Source organism: Carya illinoinensis, chromosome 10 (assembly GCF_018687715.1).
Source record: "Carya illinoinensis cultivar Pawnee chromosome 10, C.illinoinensisPawnee_v1, whole genome shotgun sequence".
NCBI lineage: Eukaryota > Viridiplantae > Streptophyta > Magnoliopsida > Fagales > Juglandaceae > Carya > Carya illinoinensis.
Window position 1 is genome coordinate 14,214,776 of NC_056761.1, and position 18,847 is coordinate 14,233,622.

At 35.1% G+C, this 18,847-nt stretch overlaps 1 protein-coding gene across 1 annotated transcript; it reads right to left on the reverse strand.

The window, feature by feature from the left end:
- Window positions 1-8,058: 8,058 nt before the first annotated feature.
- Window positions 8,059-10,915, reverse strand: LOC122278819 (putative disease resistance protein RGA1). Its single transcript, XM_043089022.1, has 2 exons — window positions 8,374-10,915; window positions 8,059-8,257 (listed from the first exon to the last, which is right to left on the reverse strand). The coding sequence occupies exons 1-2, from the start codon at window positions 10,906-10,908 to the stop codon at window positions 8,231-8,233; spliced, it is 2,562 nt and encodes an 853-aa protein (XP_042944956.1). The 5' UTR covers window positions 10,909-10,915; the 3' UTR covers window positions 8,059-8,230.
- Between the last annotated feature and the right edge of the window lie 7,932 nt (window positions 10,916-18,847).

Consider the following 18,847-nt stretch of genomic DNA (forward strand, 5'->3'; position numbering starts at 1 on the left):
TGCTTTGAAACTTGACTTAACATGAACTTGCTCTAAAACTTGATAGAACATGAACTTGCTCTGAAACTTGACTTAACTTGAACTTAATCTGAAACTTATTCTTTAACTGATTAAACTCAACTTCTTGGGTGCTATATGGGTCCCCTAGAGCCATGTATCCATGTCGATTATCACATCACAACACAGGTATTTAGACCAGCTGTGAGTGCGTTAATACATACTCCATAGTTGTTGTGCCCCTATGTATTCTATATGTCACAATTGCTGTGTCTCACGTAATGTATGCGCCACAATTTATGGGACCTCATACTTCGTGTGTCACATCACTGTGGATTAGCCTGTTCATCCAGGTTCCAATTCGGGCAGACCCAAACCAGAACCCGGATTTCAAATCTGGGCCGAAACCCGGACCGGATTAGCCCGAGTCATAAACGGGCCGGAACCCAGATGAATCTGGGTTTTTCAAAACTCAGATTCTGGGTCCCGGATTAAACCTGGTTTTTTTTTTAAACCCATATAAAAGCCTAAATGTATATACAATATTTTCACATGTAACTCTAATTTTTTTTATAAAAATCAAAAGAATAAATTTGATTGTGTACTTTAGAGGTTGAAAAACAAAAGAATAAACATGTAGCTATGCATGTTCATTTGTTTGATGCAAAACATAGTCAAAGATGACCAAATACAGAGAGAAAAAAAATACTCATAAAAACATAGTCAAAGCATAATATTTGTGTTCTAAAAATACTAGATGCATCTAAAAAAAAAAAAAACCCCAATATTCATCCATGCATGCATCATAATGCAATCCACTAAATATTCCATTATTTGCTATATATACATTACAAAATACAAAATTACAATATATAAATTACAAAATTACAATATATAAATTACAAAATCAGATGCATTTCCAGCAATTATTTAATCTCCACACCAAATAGCAACTTCAAGTGATTGGACCGAAAGAGATCCTGCAAAAAACAAAAACTTGAGTAAATCCATGGGTAGACTAAGATATGGTTGGTTGAACAAGCATAATTTATGAGTGAAATAAAAAAAAGTTGGCTTCTTTGTTTTGCAGTCCATCTAATCCTCTAACATGCTCTTGTATTGAAGAGAGTTATGGCCTGGATTTTGGATTCTTTGATAGATGACATCCAAGTAGAAAGAATCAACCAAATTAAGATCATCTTCATGCCAAAAATTCTTTTTTTTTTTGTTAGGGTACTGGCGGTGATTTTAGTCTACCAAGTTTGATTGATTGTGGTTGGTTTGTTGCCCCATAGCTACTTCATTCCAAGTTATTTTTTTTACCTCATTAAGCTACCTCTTACACAAAACCAACCCTTTGAATCTGAATATAAAACATAACAAGTCACCCTTTGAATCTGAATAGAAAACATAATAAGTCACACAAAAACCAAATCCAGAAAATGCAATTTTCACAATTCACTTTGATTTATTCCCAGATTTCTGCTATGGGCCAATTCACTTTGATTTCTTCCCAGATTTCACTCTAAGTCTACAAAATCCCCATAAGTCTACAAAGCTGAACCTTAATTGGATTGGGGTCCATGAACTCCTGTGCTAATTGATGAACTAACAAGGGCCATGTAGCACTGAACATTACCATTTGGCGAGCTGCACACTTAATATCACTCATCAGCAAAAGAAAAGCTAGAAAGTAATTCATAAGACTTGGAACAGATTCAAACAAATTCCACAAAAATACAGATCCAAAAACCTAATCAAATGCATAAAAATGAGTGCAAAACATAGACTTCTGTTAATTTCATTTCCTTGGATGCCTATAAATAAAGGGACTAGTCTGTGTTAATTTGACTAACGCAAATACCCATTAAATGGAGGGAGTAGTCTTTGTTAATTTGATTTACATGGATGCCCGTTAAATGGAGGGACTCACCTACCATGTTCCACCAAGCCCAACATATATGAGAGGTAGATAGTCAAGTAAATACCCAGTTTAAAGCATGGCCTATTATCCATATTCATGTATTTCTGTGCTTCTTTCATATGAGACATGTAAGTGCAGGCAGTTTATAAATCGATTTTTAACATCTGTTAACTTTCTTTAAAATCATAGACAAATCCAGTATACTTTCAAAAAGTCCCTTCTTGTCTACAAAGTGATTTTTCTACACATTGTTGTACGATTATGATGTTCATGTATTATTATCGTTGAGGAAGGGATATCTTCAATTGGAGAAGCAAAAAAAAAACTTTGTTAATATGTTAAATACCATAACAGGTCTCACCCAATATTCGGCGAACTTCTTGCTCAAATCCCATGTCAAGCATTCAGTCAGCCTCGTCAAGAACCTACAAAAAATCAATGCCCATTTGTGTAAAAAGACCTAGAAGCAGTACTTTTAAGATAACTTAGGTTGGTTCTGCGGCACAACAGAACCACCGCGGAACCAACCTGTCATGTTCTTGCCCAGAAAATTCGTCAACTTACTTAATAAATAACTTATGCTATTCTCTCTAAGCAAAACAACTTGCTTGCTGACTATACTCACGATTTCCCATTGCTAACTCTACTCTAATACCCAATGCACAGAAAGAAAAAAAAAATCAAAATCAACAAACAGATTTCTTCCTATATAAGATATACTGACTAAAGGAGTTCTTCCTAGATCTAGGCAGAGTAGTGGAAAACGACCCAAGTTAAAGGAATTAAAAAAAAAAAATTAGATTTCAAAAACTTAGGCTTACCGAAATGCTAAAGATGGAGAGAGAGAGAGAGAGAGAGAGAGAGAGAGAGAGAGAGAGAGAAGCTTATCGAGAGGAGAAATGGAGAAACAGACAGAGGGGGGGTTGAGACCATTACAGCAGCGGCGGCTACGATTTCGTAGCTAGGGTTGAGAGAGAGAGCAGATGAAGGGAGGGGAAGGAGGCGTAGAATCGGGGGGGAGGGGAAGGAACTTAGGGTTTTTTTTTTTTTGGTCCTTTATATAGAAACCCGGTTATCCAGGTTATGGATATGGAACCCGGATTTTCTATCCGGGTCCGGACCGCATAGGTCCGGGTTTTGCAATCCGGCCCGGATGAACAGTCCTAACTGTGGACCCCATGAAACTGGCGCGCTCCGGTGACCAGGTAGTTAGGTTCCCGCTCGCTACCTGTTGACAGTATTTCGTCAACTCAGGAAATTTCACACATATTTAAACACTCTAGCGTGAACAAATGAGTTTCACTAGGATATTACCCCATCCTAGCACTTAGGATCAAGATTGAAATGAATAACTTGACTTGATTGTTCTCAAAATACACACACTGTACTCGAGATGAAACGTGACTGGAATACGAAAGGACAGAAGTCCTGACATAACGTAACATGACTTGAATGTAACTCAAAAGATATGACTTACTTGAGATAAAAATATTTCGTTACATAACAAAAACATGTAACAAATGGTATACTTAACATGACATACTTACAACAATGAATATTACATGACATGACATACATGTAATAGATGGCGTACTTAACATGTATACATGCAATGTAAAGCAATACGTGACAAAATATAGGGTAACAGATGAATAACTCATGACGGAATAAATTTTGTGTAATAGGCAAATATTTTCTAACTTGGCATGGCATGGCATAGACGATAACATAGACAAATACACTGTAGTTCTTTACTTATCACCTATACACAGTAAACTGCTAGTAAGTTAAAAGCTAACTTACCTTGATCTGTGCATTTTCTAAGCAATTTCAAGCACGATCACGAGGGACTGAAAATAGTGATTTTTAAAGATTAGAAATTCATCACTAATAATTAGAAATGCATAAAAATACTAAATTTGAGCTAAATTACCATTTTACCCTCTTCATATAGAAAAATGACAATTTTATCCCTAACTTAAGGATTTTCCATCTTAACTCCAAAAATTACTAAAATTTACATACATCATGTAAATTTTGTCCTAAAGTCAAATATTGAACTTGGGTAGCTAGCAACAAAAAGCGTGGTTAGTACTGCGGAAACCGATGTCCTCTTCTTTCTAGCAGGGTGAGGTTTTCTTCCTCTTTTTGAGGTTTTTGCTTTGTCTGAGACAAAGCTAGTGTCTCATTACTGGTGAGTGTCTGAGTTTTTGCACGATTTTACACAATGGATGAAGACCTTTCCCACAGGTGGGAGTCACTAAAGCTCACTGAAACAGAGTAAGAAGAGATAGTCATCAATGAAGAGTTAGCTTTCCCAACAAGCTCCAAAGGCGAGCACTGCCTCTTAGCCATGGTTTTCAATGATAGGACTGTTAATAGAGAAGCTTTCAAAACCACCATGGAAGAGGTATGGAACCCCAAGGGGTGGCTCACCTTCAAAGATTTCGGTTTGAACAAGTTTCTTATGGAGTTCCAACTCTTGTCCAAAAAAGTCAAGGTGGTGCAAGGAAGACCTTGGTCTTTCGATCGTCGTCTTATTTGTTTAAGTGAGTTCAATGGCACTCTCTCCCCTTCAGAGGTGCAGCTCCAGGTGGAGCCTTTCAGGATACAAATCCACAACCTCCATTTTGCAAGGATGAACAAGGAAGTGGGGAACCTCATCGCGTCTGGCTTGGCAAGAGTTCTAGACATTGAGGTAGATACCGAAGGTTTTGGTTGGGGAAACTTTCTAAGAACAAGAGTAGAGGTCAACATTACAAAGCCTATCTCAAGATGGTGTTTCATCAGACTTGGTGCTCAGCAATATTGGCTAGACTTTAAGTACGAGTGTTTGCCAATATTCTACTTTAGGTGTGGTCTTTTAAGGCATGGGAAGGAATCTTGCTCAGCTCCACCGCAGTAAACTTAGGACAAGCATCAATATGGACTTTGGCTTCGTGCTGTACCATCCATTTCCAACAGCTTTACCCTTACGAAATATGGTGGCTCAACTGAAACCAATCACCAGAAAACTTCTTGGAGAAGAAGCTTCGAGGAAGAAGATGTCAGAAGCACTAGGAGTGGTGACCCCCCACCACCTGCCACTACAGTGGCTCATGAACCGAGTAAAGCAGTTGAACACCAGGATGTCACCGCACTTGCTGGAAAAGGTGGTGTACTTCATAAATGTCAGGTCCAACTTGCTGAAAATAGTCCTTCTATTACCAATGACCTCGTGACACGCCACCTAGCTGATTTGCATAGTAAGACATAGAACAGCTTTTTCAAAGTTCCTGCTAGCATGACCAAACTGGTTAGTTCCCTTTCCTTATCTGGTTTAGTCCTTGTCAACAAGGACAAAAAGCTGTCTGAACTTTCACAAGTACAAGACCTCCCAAAGTCCTTGAAACTTGTCCATCTATCTGGTCCTACTGTAGTTGACAATACAGCCCCTAAACACACTTACTCTAGACAAAAAGGCCATTGGAAAAGGAAAGCCAGAGGCCATGCCACAGCCCTTTCTGATATCTCAAACAACACACTACCCCCTCCTTTGCTAGTCTTTGTCAAGAGACCAGCTACAAACATGGTTACTACTTGATCCAGTAACACCAACAAGAAACTCAAGCCCAAACTCATACCTGTTTTGAGCCATAAACAGGAATCCATGGTGGAGACTGCATTGCAATCCCACCAACCCCAATGATATGCTTGGGCTGGAACTATCAACGACTTGGGAACCCTTGAACAGTTCATGAGCTTCATCAATTGGTGAGGTCAAAGCATCCCAACTTAGTTTTCCTCATTGAAACTAAGTGTAACAAAACTAAGATGGAAAAAACCAAATAAAAAGTGGGGTTTGATAACTGTTTTTGTGTCGACAGTAAAGGGAGGAGTGGCGGGTTGGCCTTGTTATAGAACTCAGATTATGATGTTGAAATTCTTACCTATACCAACTGGCATATCTCAACCCTTGTAAAACTCTCTAGTGAGAACTTAACATGGCAAGTCACTGGCTTCTATGGTCACCCAAGGACATCAGAAAGAAGTGGAAGTTGGAGACTCCTCAAAGCTTTGACACCTGAGAGCAATATTCCTTGGCTCTGTCTGGGTGATTTCAATGAGATCACTCACCAAAGGGAGAAGTTTGGGGCATCCTTTAGACCATACCATCAACTACTAAATTCCAGAGATGCACTTAATGAATGTGGTCTTTTTGACTTAGGCTACACTGGTGATTGCTTCACATGGTCTAATAATCAAGAAGGGAGTCAATTTACAAAAGAAAGATTGTATAGGCCTTGTGGTAACTGCCCATGGTTTAATCACTTTGATAGTTATGTTGTGAACCATCTCTCTTGCACACAATCTGACCATAGACCTCTCATTGTCCAAACCAGACCACTAGCCCCAACCCAACCCAAGAAAAGGCCCTTCAGATTTGAGTCATCATGGACCAAGCAAGAGGAATGCTCAGCCCTCATCAACAAAGTATGGAGCTCCTCAACTCCACAGCCTGGGCCTCAAAACAGCATCCTACAAGGCCTCAAAATATGTCGGAAGGAGTTGGAAGCATGGAGTAGCCTAAAATACAAAAACCAAAATAGGAACTTAATAAAAAAACTGAACTCTTCAACTACCTACAAGAACATAATGATGGATCACTAACTGAGGAGATTAGAGAGATGTAGCAAGAGATTAACTCAATTTTGGATGATCAGAACTTGAAATGGCAGCAGAGGGCCAAATAGGAATGGCTAAGTGAAGGTGACAAAAACACAGCCTTTTTTTACAAATGTGCAAACCAAAGAAGGAAGACCAATACCATAGCAAGGATCCTATCTAGCTCTGGCCAAGAAACAAAGGACCCCCGAACAATTAGTCAGATATTCCAGTTGTTTTTCAAGGATATGTTTACTACCTCCTACCCCACCATAATTGAAGAGTGCCTGGCAACAATGAAGAAAGTAGTAACAGATGAGATTGTTGTTGGCAGCCTTCAGTACTTAATTTTAACAAGGCCAGATGTTTTTTTTGCTGTAAATAGAGTCTGTCAATTTATGCATGAATTGAAAGCATCTCACTGGACAGCAGTCAAAAGAGTCCTTAGATATCTAAAGTTCACCATTAATCATGGCTTATTTTTTACAAACAAGTCTTGTTCTATTCTTCATGCCTATTCTGATGGTGATTGGGGAGGTTATCCCGATGATAGACGATCAACTAGAGGATATTGTATATTTTTGGGTAATCACTTAATTTCTTGGAGCTCCAAGAAACAACACATTGTGGCTCATTCCAGCACTAAAGCAGAGTACAAATCTATGGCCAATATAACTGCTGAACTCATTTGGTTACATACTTTATTACAAGAACTTGGTTTCTCATTATTTCAGCCTCCTGTTTTATGGTGTGATGATTTAAGTGCTACCTATCTCACGGCTAATCTTGTTTATCATTCTCAGACAAAGCATATGGATCTTGATTTTCACTTTGTTAGAGAAAGAGTGGCAGCTAAGATGCTTCAAGTTAAATTCTGCAGTGGCAAGGATCAACTAGCAGACATTTTTACCAAACCTTTAATGTCTAATCGATTTTCTACACTAAGGACGAGTTTGACTGTACACCTCGACCAACTCGAGGGGGCGTATCAACCTTACTCAGCAAGATAAAATATGCGCACGTGTCAAGCTGCCAAAACCTCCCGATCCACCTCAGCAAGCCTAGAAGATTCTACCTTTTTCTCTGATATAAAGTCTGTTGTAACAAACTTCCATTTCATTTTACATTTTTATCCTTAATATTTACATTGTAAATATGCCTATAAAAGGCAGCCGAGACTCCTTGTACTATTCATTGAGAAACAATTCAATTCAAGTATATTCAGAAAAAATTTATTGCTGCATTTATCTTTAATTCTGTTACACCGAGTTGCAGTTGTTACTAGAAGCTTCAAATTGAGATTGGATTAATTACTTATTAATCTAAGTCATATATAAATTACTTATCTTTCAGAAAAAAAAGTTACAAACCAATTCAGGACATTAATTCTTCAATGGAAATTGGATTTTTTTTAAAGAAATAATAAAATTATTCCCCACATGCATTTACCGAACAGATAGATAGATAGATAGAGCAATAATAACATATATGGAAGCAAATACATATATCCACCAATCCAACTAACTATCGCACACACTTTATACACACACGTCACTGCATGTATTTATTTATGTATTTTACATATCTTAATGCAATTTAAGGAAGAGCCATATATGTATCTAAATTCGAACAAAGCTAATTCATACGTTCAATCTGGCATTGGGACTACTCGTGGCTCACGGAAGGTGGAAGCTGCAAATGCACAAATATAAATATATAAAATTTGATTAATTTAATAGATCATTCACTAATCAAATCATTCAATTTTAATTCTTTTCATACAAAATAAGAAAACAAAATCAACTAACCTCTTCATCTTCAACGTTTATACAACCAAGTACTTCGAACTCTGGTATGTTGGACCAGTCTTCTAAACGAGTAACAAGTTGAGCACAATGTTTAATCATCAATTTTCTTAATGTTTTCATATGATTAATTCCCTCCGGCACAGATGATAACTCATCGCAATCAGTGATCACCAATGTTTGAAGTGATTTCAGAGTTGGCAACCACTCTGGCAAGGCCTTGAGATTTCCACACCACTTGATATATAGCTCCTTTAAAGTGTTTGTAGATCCTAGGAGCCATTCCGGTAAAACCTCCACCTTTGGCAACCCTTCTATCTCCAAGATTTGGAGTCTCAAATTGAAATCCTGTGCATCTTCTCCTCCTCCTGTCAAATCCATCTCGTTACAATAATTAATATACAATGACTCTAAGGAAGTTAGGTGCTTGATAATAGGTGGCAAGGAGATCAAACTTTCACATCCCACAAAAACCAATATACGAAGGTTGGTGAGGCACCTGTCCATTTGTGGAAACAAGCATTCGAGTCTTAGACAATAGGCCACAAATAAACTCCGAAGAGAATTAAAACAACATACTCCATTCTCGAGCAGGCATGTATCTTTTGTTGTTATTGTAAGAAGCCTAAGGTTGATCAAATTCCGTATATCTTTGGACAGTCGTTCAAGGTTGACACATCCACCGAGCATCAATGTTTGCAAATTGTGTAGCTTGCAAATGGAATTAGGAAGCTTCATTAATGATGTATTAGATAGGTCGAGATATCTCAAATGCTTTTGAGTACCAATGGAACTTGGCAAATTCTTAAAATCTGAATTATGTATGTCAAGCACTCGTAAAGACTTGAATTTTTTTATGCATGATTCAACTGAGAATACATGGGGTTTGGTTCGGTACATGATGGTCCGCACACTAGTTAACTTATTCAGAGACTTTAAAACTTGTAGACCATTGTATGAAATTGACAAATGACGAACTGTCGGAGCAATTTTTTTGTTGTTAGAGTCTATTTCCAACCACTCTTTATGGGCAATAGAGAGCACAAGGTCATGGACAAGATCATGCATTTTGAAGGAATACAGGCCCAACTCCTGTTCTTCAAAATCTTGAAAGAAACATCTCGACATTAACTCTTTAATATACAAGTCTCCAACATCTTCCAAGTCTTGTGTTTTGTTAACTGGCATTCGGAGGATTAATCCATGTGCCACCCATTGTCCAATTAAACGGATATTAAAAAATTCATGATCCTTTGGAAAATTAACACAATACACAAGACATCGTTTCAGATGAATTGGAATTTGATTATAACTCAATCGCAATGCAGGTAAGATGCCTCCTTCATTTTCTTCTAATTCCCAAATATTGTTATCTCTAACCAAATTCCACTCCCTTTCATCAACTTTCGAATAAAGTAGACCACCTAAACTCTTTACGGCCAATGGAACCCCTTTACACTTTTCCACTATTTCATCTGCAATTGATAAAAGGTTTGGATGTCGTTTGTCTTCTCCTTCCTTGAATGCCCATTTCACAAACAAAGACAAACTTTCTATTTTTGATAAACCATCTAAAGAATGTGTGTAAATAGGGTCTAAAATGGAAGAAATCTTGTGACTACGTGTCGTTACAACAACGACACTTCCATGGGACCCTCCATTAAGCAAATCTATCAATTCAACCCATTTATTTCTATTTACATTCCAAACATCATCCAAGACCAGTAGAAACTTTTTATCTTTTAAAAGTTCTTTCAAACTAGTCTGCAATGTATCTTCAGTACTTGAATTCTTATCAACTCCTTTGCAAGCAGATTTAAGGATTTTTTCCATCAATTCTGTAACTTTAAAATCTGTAGAGATACAAACCCACATTTTTAATTGAAAATGATTAACTACGACTTCATCATTGTAGACCAACTTGGCAAGTGTGGTCTTCCCCAAACCTCCTATTCCAACTATGGTAATGATATTAACATTTTTATTGGCTTCCATCATAGGCTCTATGATTTTTTTTTTATCCCCTTGCCTACCGATGACCAATGATTCAACACCAGAATGGGTCATTTCCCTCCATACGGGCATGACATGCACGTCTTCATGCCGTTCAGTAAAATTAAATTGATCCTTACCAGCATTAATCGCATCTAACCTCTCTCTAATGTCCTTGATTTTGTGAGAGAGTTTTAAACGGGATGAAAGTGCCATGGAGGAAGAAAAGAAATGTCGTACCTTTGAACTAGTGCTTCCGTATGCTCTAATCGCTTGCTTCCTAAAAACTTTGTACTCAATTTCATCTATCACATCCTCTGCATCAGATAAGACAACTTTGAGCCTCCCAAGCCAGTTCCTCAGCATGGGGTTGCTTGCTTGCTTGTATTCAGCATCCAAGAGCTCGTTGATGTTAATGTCGGAAATCGTGCTCTCAAGCTTTTGCAGGTCGCTCTGGATGCCCCATGCCAAGCAGAACTCTTGATAAACTAGAGAGCCTAATTTCTGCAAGAGACTAGCAGCGAGGCCAGATACAGGATCAGCCATGTTTTTCTTCAAGAAGGAAGTGGATAAAGTGAAACCGTATTTATGGCCTCTTGGTTGATATAGTTGACTCCCAGTAAGCCTATTGGAACATCACGATCGAAGACAGGCTGTACGTCCTACTCGTTTTGCATTGTAGAATGGTACAGACAAGATAAATGACTTGCACCAAAGAAATAAAAAAAAAAAGAGTTTGTCACTGCTTCAAAATTCATAATAACCTCTATTACAAAACTATTTTTATGATTTTTTTAAACCTAAAATCGGAAATATGTCCAATTAATAATTCAGTCATGAAGTAAGGAGTTTATTGGTAAACATGAGAACGGGCATTCAATAAATTTTTAATTATTTGCGTCCTAGATATGACCGATATTGGGATCGAGCCGGATAGGTGAAGGATTTTGGACACGGCTGTAGTTCGCACGTTAGCTTTTAAAATAGGAAAATATTTTATACATAATGAGATTATATAAAAATAAAGTTATAAATTGATTAGATTTGGTACGTTACATTATATTATAAAATTATTTTTATTATAAAGTAAATCTAATAAAAATTTAAAGAATTTTATGAAACTACATCAGCTTATAAATTTATTTTTATGTAATTATTTTTATATATGTATCAATTCTCAATCAAATATGGTTAGATACATTAATCTCATTGAATGTTTACATGCAGGAGCGGACCCATGTTTTGGGTTGAGCCTACCAAAATACCACTGGGCACAGATACATTTTCTTCAAAGAAACAAATTATTGTGGATTCCAATACTGGATTATATGGTGGCCTTAGTCCATGCATTCTCTTTTTACGCTAATAATACAGTGCCAATAGGGAAACTAATTATAACTATTTAACTTATTAGTGACTGCCTCGTTCTCTTTTTTAAAAATTTTTATCTTATCTCATCTCATCTTATCTTATCTTATCATTATAATTTTTTCAAATTTTTATATAAAATAAAATAAATAATTCAACTTTTTTACATCTCAATACAATTTTTTCAAATTCCAATATAAAAATAATATCAAAACAATATATTCTAATAATATTTTATTCAGTTTTCATCTTTAATCTCAACTCATCTCTTCTCTAAAAATAGATAAGTTATTAGTTATGGCAATTAAGCTTTTTTCTTGAGACTAAAGAATACTTCAAATATAAATAATAATAATAATAAAATAATTTATAAATAATAGTAAAATAATAATAAATAATTTATATATAATAATAAAGTAATATAAGAATATCTGAGAATAATTATGTTCTAAAACAGATCCTTAAAGTTGTATTTGATTGTTGAATCAAAATAAACTCATCTCAAATCAATCATTGATAATATCTAATACTTTTTCAACTTTTCATAAAAGAATTAAATTTATTTCAACCTATTTGATACATTTTAACCTAAAAAATTATATTTATTTCAACTTAAAAAAATTAAATCGATCTCAATAAAATCAACAAAATATTAATATTTATTACTTAACTTAACATATAAACGCAGCCCTTTGTACCTTTTCTCTATTAAAGTTAGGGTTGTAAAACGGTCAGTCTGGACCAAAAAAACCGATAGGACCTATTGGTTTGGTCCGGTCTAGACCGGACTAAGAAACGTGGGGTTCGGTTTTGGTCCATGATTCCTAGGACCGAACTAGTTCGGTCCGGTCCACGGTCCACGATTCCTCGGACCGAAGTGGACCGAACCGACCTAATTAAAAAGATATATATTTTTATTTTATAATATTATTTTATATAATAATTATGTAATTTTCATCTAATCTATTCCCATTTATAATATAAAATTTTAAATATGTAATTACAAAATAATATTATATTAATTAAGTAGTATATATTATCAATTAACTTATAACCAATTCACCATTAACTAATTACTAACATCTACATCTATATTTAATTAAAGTTATTAGATAAATTTTTTATAAAATACCTAAGTTGCAAGTAAATATAAAGCATTGGTAAATTATAAATTAACTAACCTAATACCAATTCCCCATTATGTATATATGTATATAGTGTATATATATATTGTAATTTATATATAAATATAATTTATAATATGTATTATGTATGTATATATAATTTATAATATGTATCATTGACCATATAAATATTTTTTTAATGAGTTAGTTACATAATCTATATTAATAATTTACTTAATTTTAATTTAGTAATTTAAATAAAATGTTTAATTGATTTATTTAGAATAAAAAAAGAATAAAAAAAATTTTGATCAGACCAAATGGACCGACCGAACGAGACTGGACGGAATGCAGACCGGACCAAACGGACCGACTAGATGTTCGGTCCAGTCCGGTCTGAGAAAAATAATAGACCGAATCGGACCGGACCAAACCCGACCGAACTGGACCGTTTTCATCCCTAATTAAAGTTTAATGTTGGAGGGCCAAGTTTGCCAATAATTTCATGATATTAGGCAATCCGTGAAAATGGTTGTTTTTTTAAAAGGAGTAATATTATGTATAATTGTTAAATTAATAAATTTGCTTTAAAAGATAGTAAAATTAAATATTAAAAAATTAAATTTTTTCTATAAATTATTTATTTATTTATTTATTTTAAATAATTATGTTACGCTTCTACAATCACATATCATTTCTCTTTGTAAAATTTGGAGGAGAACGTCCAGTTTAACCTTGATGGTTCATGTCTTGTCTTGGGAAAAAATGGTTGTACGTAAAAGTCAATACTTTGGTTCTTGATATATATTTTTGAGAGCTGGTACCGGTACGTAGCAAAAACGTGCTGTGTCATTCTTATTATATAAAATAAAATAAAATAAAAACAAAACGAAAACGACGAGAGAGAGCCCCTTTTCAATAGCCGGCTCTTTATTTCCCGGCCAAAACCCTAGTGCAGAGAGAGAAGATTGGATTTCACCCAAATCCTTTTATTTGCTCTGAGCATCATTTTCTGGTGTTACTTTTTGAAAAACAAGGGTTATCTTCCTTTTTCTTGAAGTAATCGGTGCTTTCTTTTCTTTTTCTTGAAGTAATTGGTGCTCTCCATGACTCCATATTTTTGGTGCTCTCTGTTTCAGGTGAACCATTTGTTTCATTACTCTATGTATTTCCTTTTTCTATGTTGTCAATGAAAAATAATCTAATTTTTTTCAACTATGAACATGAAAAACAATCTAATATTCATGAAAAGATAATATGTAATATTAATTAAGACCATAACCATATTCATGTATATAATACTTTGTAAAATATAATTATCCCCACGAATTTACAGACCATTCCCACAAGCTAGCTCCATTAACAATGATAAAAACCTAGATTAGAAGTGATTAATAGTGACAATATTAAAATCTAACTATTTTCTGTGCTTCCTAATAAAAGAAGCTCAAAATCTATGTTGATGGTATGAATATTTTATATATTTAAAATGGTAAAAGCTGAAATCATTTATAACATATATATATATATATATATATATATATTCTAAGCATTGTTCTTGCCATTGCCAGTCTAGGTGTGCTAAGTTGCTGACGGTTGGGTCAATTGCTAGTTCAATTTTAAATTTGTTGGCATGGAGGCTTCAATTTTTTTATTTATGCATATTTGATGATTATTTATAGTGAGGTATATGGTATTTATAATATTTTGTTAATTCAAATGATCCCTGCACCGATGATGAGAATCGTGGTGTTAATGTTGGGACACAAGAAGTGGTTGAAGAACCAAAGGTCGAAATGACCTTAGCCTCGGAAGCTGAGGTTAGAGCATATTATACAAAAATATGCAAAAACTCAGGGGTTTGGGGCGTCAAAAAGAAGTTCTAGACTTGGAAATGATGGAAAATTAAGGTACTTCACTCTCGCATGTGTACATCAAGGCACGGCTAAATCAACCACTTCTAATGTTCTTAGGGCAAGACCAATTGAGAGATTCGGATATAAGGCAAAGATCAATGCAACTCTTTCTCCCGATGGAAGGTATACACTTTCTACCGTTATACTTGAACACACACATGCATTCAGCTCAAAATTATTGCAAAGAATGCATCGAGTTAAACGGACCTCAAAATCATGCACTGGAGGGATCCAGTTTTCAACAATAAACTCAAGAACACGGAATTGAGGTTATACTTCTCACTTGGAAATCAACTATATACCATAACATTAAATGATTTAAGCTTTAACATTCTCAAAGTACACGATTTAAGCTTTACCAAGTTACATTACCAATAAAACCGAGATCATTATCTGTTAGGGATATGTTACTGAGTGGACAACGGTACAAGTTTTTCTCAACTGCAGCACACTTAAGCTATCACCCTGCAGCACACTTCAGTTATCACCCTGTACAGCAATTTGATCCTCACATTCATTGCCATGATGGAGCACTATATGATCGTCACTCTCACCAAAGTCATCCCACACATTATCTTGAAGCTCACACATGTACAAGTTTGACATTCCTCTTGATCTTCTATCCACCACCCCAGAAAGATGCAGTTGATTTACATGTGCTTGAGAACATGCACCCACATACATGCACATCAATGAAAATTAAACCACAAGGTAAAAAGGATGACAAGAAGTACAAGAAAAAATTTATTAAGGAAGAGCTTTCCAACTATTGATTAAAGAACAATAACATATCTCATTTCCCACTATTGATTAAAGAAGAGCTTTCCCACTATTGACAAGAAGTAATTTTGAAATCACATAGATCAAATTTTTCAAAAATCCAAACTTTTGAAATCAAACAAAAAATAAAACACAGATGGATCTAGGGTTTTCAGAAAATTTTGAAACTACATAGATCCATCTAAAGTGTTTCAAGAACCCAAAATTTTTTGTAAGGGTAGAGAAGAAAAAACATTACCAAGTTCTAGCCGCCACCACGTCCAACTTCTTCTCGGAAAAAAAAAAACAAAAAACAAAAAAACAAAAACAAAAGATGGGAGAAGACTCACTGAAGAGTGGCTTTTTTCATTAAGAGGATGTAGAATGAGAGAGGGAAGGACGTGAGAGAACTTTTTCAAAGTGATGTTACACTTTTACCCTTAGTAAGAGTTCAAATACAAAGCTGACAAAGCACTTGTCATGTCAGTACATAAGCATCTATACCTTTTTCATTCGTATATTTAGTATTTCTCAATATATTTTTACGAGTAATTCGTAAAAGTCAATACTTTGTTCTTAATATATATTTTTACGAGTAATTCATGTCTTGTCTTGGGAAAAAATGGTTGTTAGTAAAATTCAATACTGTGGTTCTTGATATATATTTTTATTAATAATTCTACATATAATTATGAAGTATATAAATATCACGTAATTATTTTAAAAAAGAGTAAAATTTACTTTTAAAAATTTAAATTTTTTTATTTAAATTCATATTTTGTTCACTTTTTTTCACTACGATTATACGGCGATTGCACAATTTATTTGTACAAATATATTTTCTCTATTTTTATTTTTATTTTTATTCTTATTTTTATTTTTATTTTTTATTTTTTATTTTTATTTTTTATTTTTGAAATTTTCTGTACTTTTTGTCTTTATCGTGCACGCTGTGTTGGGAGGTGTCAGTGGTGGCAATATTCATATTAGCAAATGATTTCCAGGGCACACATGACCTTGTACATTTGCATAATTGAGGTGCACTATTGCTAGGTAGGTCAAATACAGGCTATATGTACTGTCGTTTATGCAATGGTGAATGGTACAGGCAAGACAATCACTCTTGCACCTTTTTAGAGTCCTTCTACAGTCACCGCTCAGGAAAATGCCATTTACAGTCGCTTTGGGAAGCGGCGGCGTGGTCGTGGTCCAACGTGGCATTAATGAAATGACCGTTTCATGAAATGAAAACGAACCTAGGCGTGGCTTAGTCGATTAATGAAACGATGCGTATTTGAAGTGGTATATTCCCACGATTATGAAGAAAAATGCTCACAACCGATACTTCTGTCCAAACACTTCACCCTTTTGTCTCCCCTCATCTTCTCCATCTACCCTTCCCTCTCATCTCTCCTCTAATACTCACGAAGAACCCTAACCCTAACCCTTCGATCCCCACGAAGATTTACTTGATTCCTTACTCTGGGTTGGAATGGTGCTTCCTTCTTGTTTTTTTTTTTTTTTTTTTTTTTTCTCATTTCTTTCATAGATCCAAGATTTCAGTTCCTCGGTTTCATTTCGCAAGTTTGGGTTCTCCTTTGGATTTCTTGATTTTTATCTTTCGTAAGTTTGGGTTCTCTTTTAGTTTTGTAGATTTCGCAAGTCTGGGTTCCCCTCAGTGTGGGTTTTCCCTAGTATTTTCGATTTCACAAGTTTTGTTAGATTTTTTCCCTTTTCCCTCCTCAGTTTTTGTCTGCAAAAGTCTGTTCTCCTTCCTCAAGGAGAAGAGACATTGTTTCATCTATAGATCTAGTTCCTCCTCAAAATCGTTGATCCCGAAACCCTAACCCTAACTCCCGAAACCCTAACCTACACCTAACTCCTGAAACCCAAACCCTAACCCTAAAACCCCAACTTTTAGACTTCGGATTTGGGCACTGGGCAATTGGCCAGAGAACCCATTCAAGCTACGTAAGCTCCCCCTTTGATATGTGGGGAAAGATCTTATTTATTTATTTGCATGATATTAGTGATATTTATTTTGGTGAATGAATCTTATTCTTTCATTGTTTCGTCTGTAGGTTTTTAATTATGCAGCATTGAGAATGAATGCAGTTCAAAGTGTCCAACTGACATTGAGTTTTATTTTTTCTTCTCCTTGGTTCATAAATTTCTTTGTTCTGTTTATAAGCTTACTTGGATAGATTTGAATATGTTTAAATGAGATTGAAGTGATATTATTTCCATGATATTCTCTTTGGTTCATAATTTTATTTGTTCTGTTTATAAGCTCACTTGGATAGATTTGAATATGTTTAAATGAGATTGAAGTGATATTATTTGCATGATATTCTCTTTGGTTCATAAATTACTTTGTTCTGTTTATAAGCTCATTTGGATATATTTGAATATGTTTAAATGAGATTGAAGTGATATTATTTGCATGATATTCTCTTTGGTTCATAAATTTTTTTGTTCTGGTTCATGTTAGAATGTCATCATCACCTTCGTCTTCTTCATCCATTGGTAAACGTACTTCGAGTCAACCATTTTGCTTCTGTGAGGTTGAGGTCACATTGAGATACTCAAATACTCCCAGAAATCCAGGACGACCCTTCTTAGGCTGTCCAAAGTACAACAATGAGGTAAAACGTTTCAATACCTGTAATCATAGTCCCACGTTTATTTGTAAGTAAATCTAACATTTTTTTAAATGTGTAAAATGAGCAGGGTTTACCATATTGCAAGTTCTTCAAGTGGGCGGATGGTACTTTGGACATAGAGCAAGAAATTCAAGAAATAAAAAATGAACTATTAAGGAAGGAGGAAGAGCTGAAAATGGATAAGATTAAGTTCTGAAAACGAGCGGATGCGATCAAGAAGATGTTAAGCAATATACTCGAGGAGGTTCGGAAACAAGATGCTGAAAATAGGCAGAAATGCACACTACTCAATCTGTATTGGGCTGTTGCCATTGTTGTCTCATGTTACTTTCTATTGTCTAAGCGATTTCAGACTAGTGTCTTAAGTTATTTTGTGTATGTATTTTAAGTTACTCTGAAATGGGTAGCTATATTTTGTGTGTTTTTGAATTGTTATTTCATGTGTTTTGATGGTGGATATGCTCTAAGTTAGGAAGCTATGTTTGAGACTCATAAATTTCTTTTTATTTTGTGTGTTTTGATGGTGGATGTACTCTGAAATAGAAGTTGTTTCTTTGTTTCATTGTAAATAAATGAGAAATGTTTTTTCATGTTTTGATTACTGATGTAATCTGAGTTGAAGGGCTGAGCCTGTTTTCACTTTGCATTGACCCAA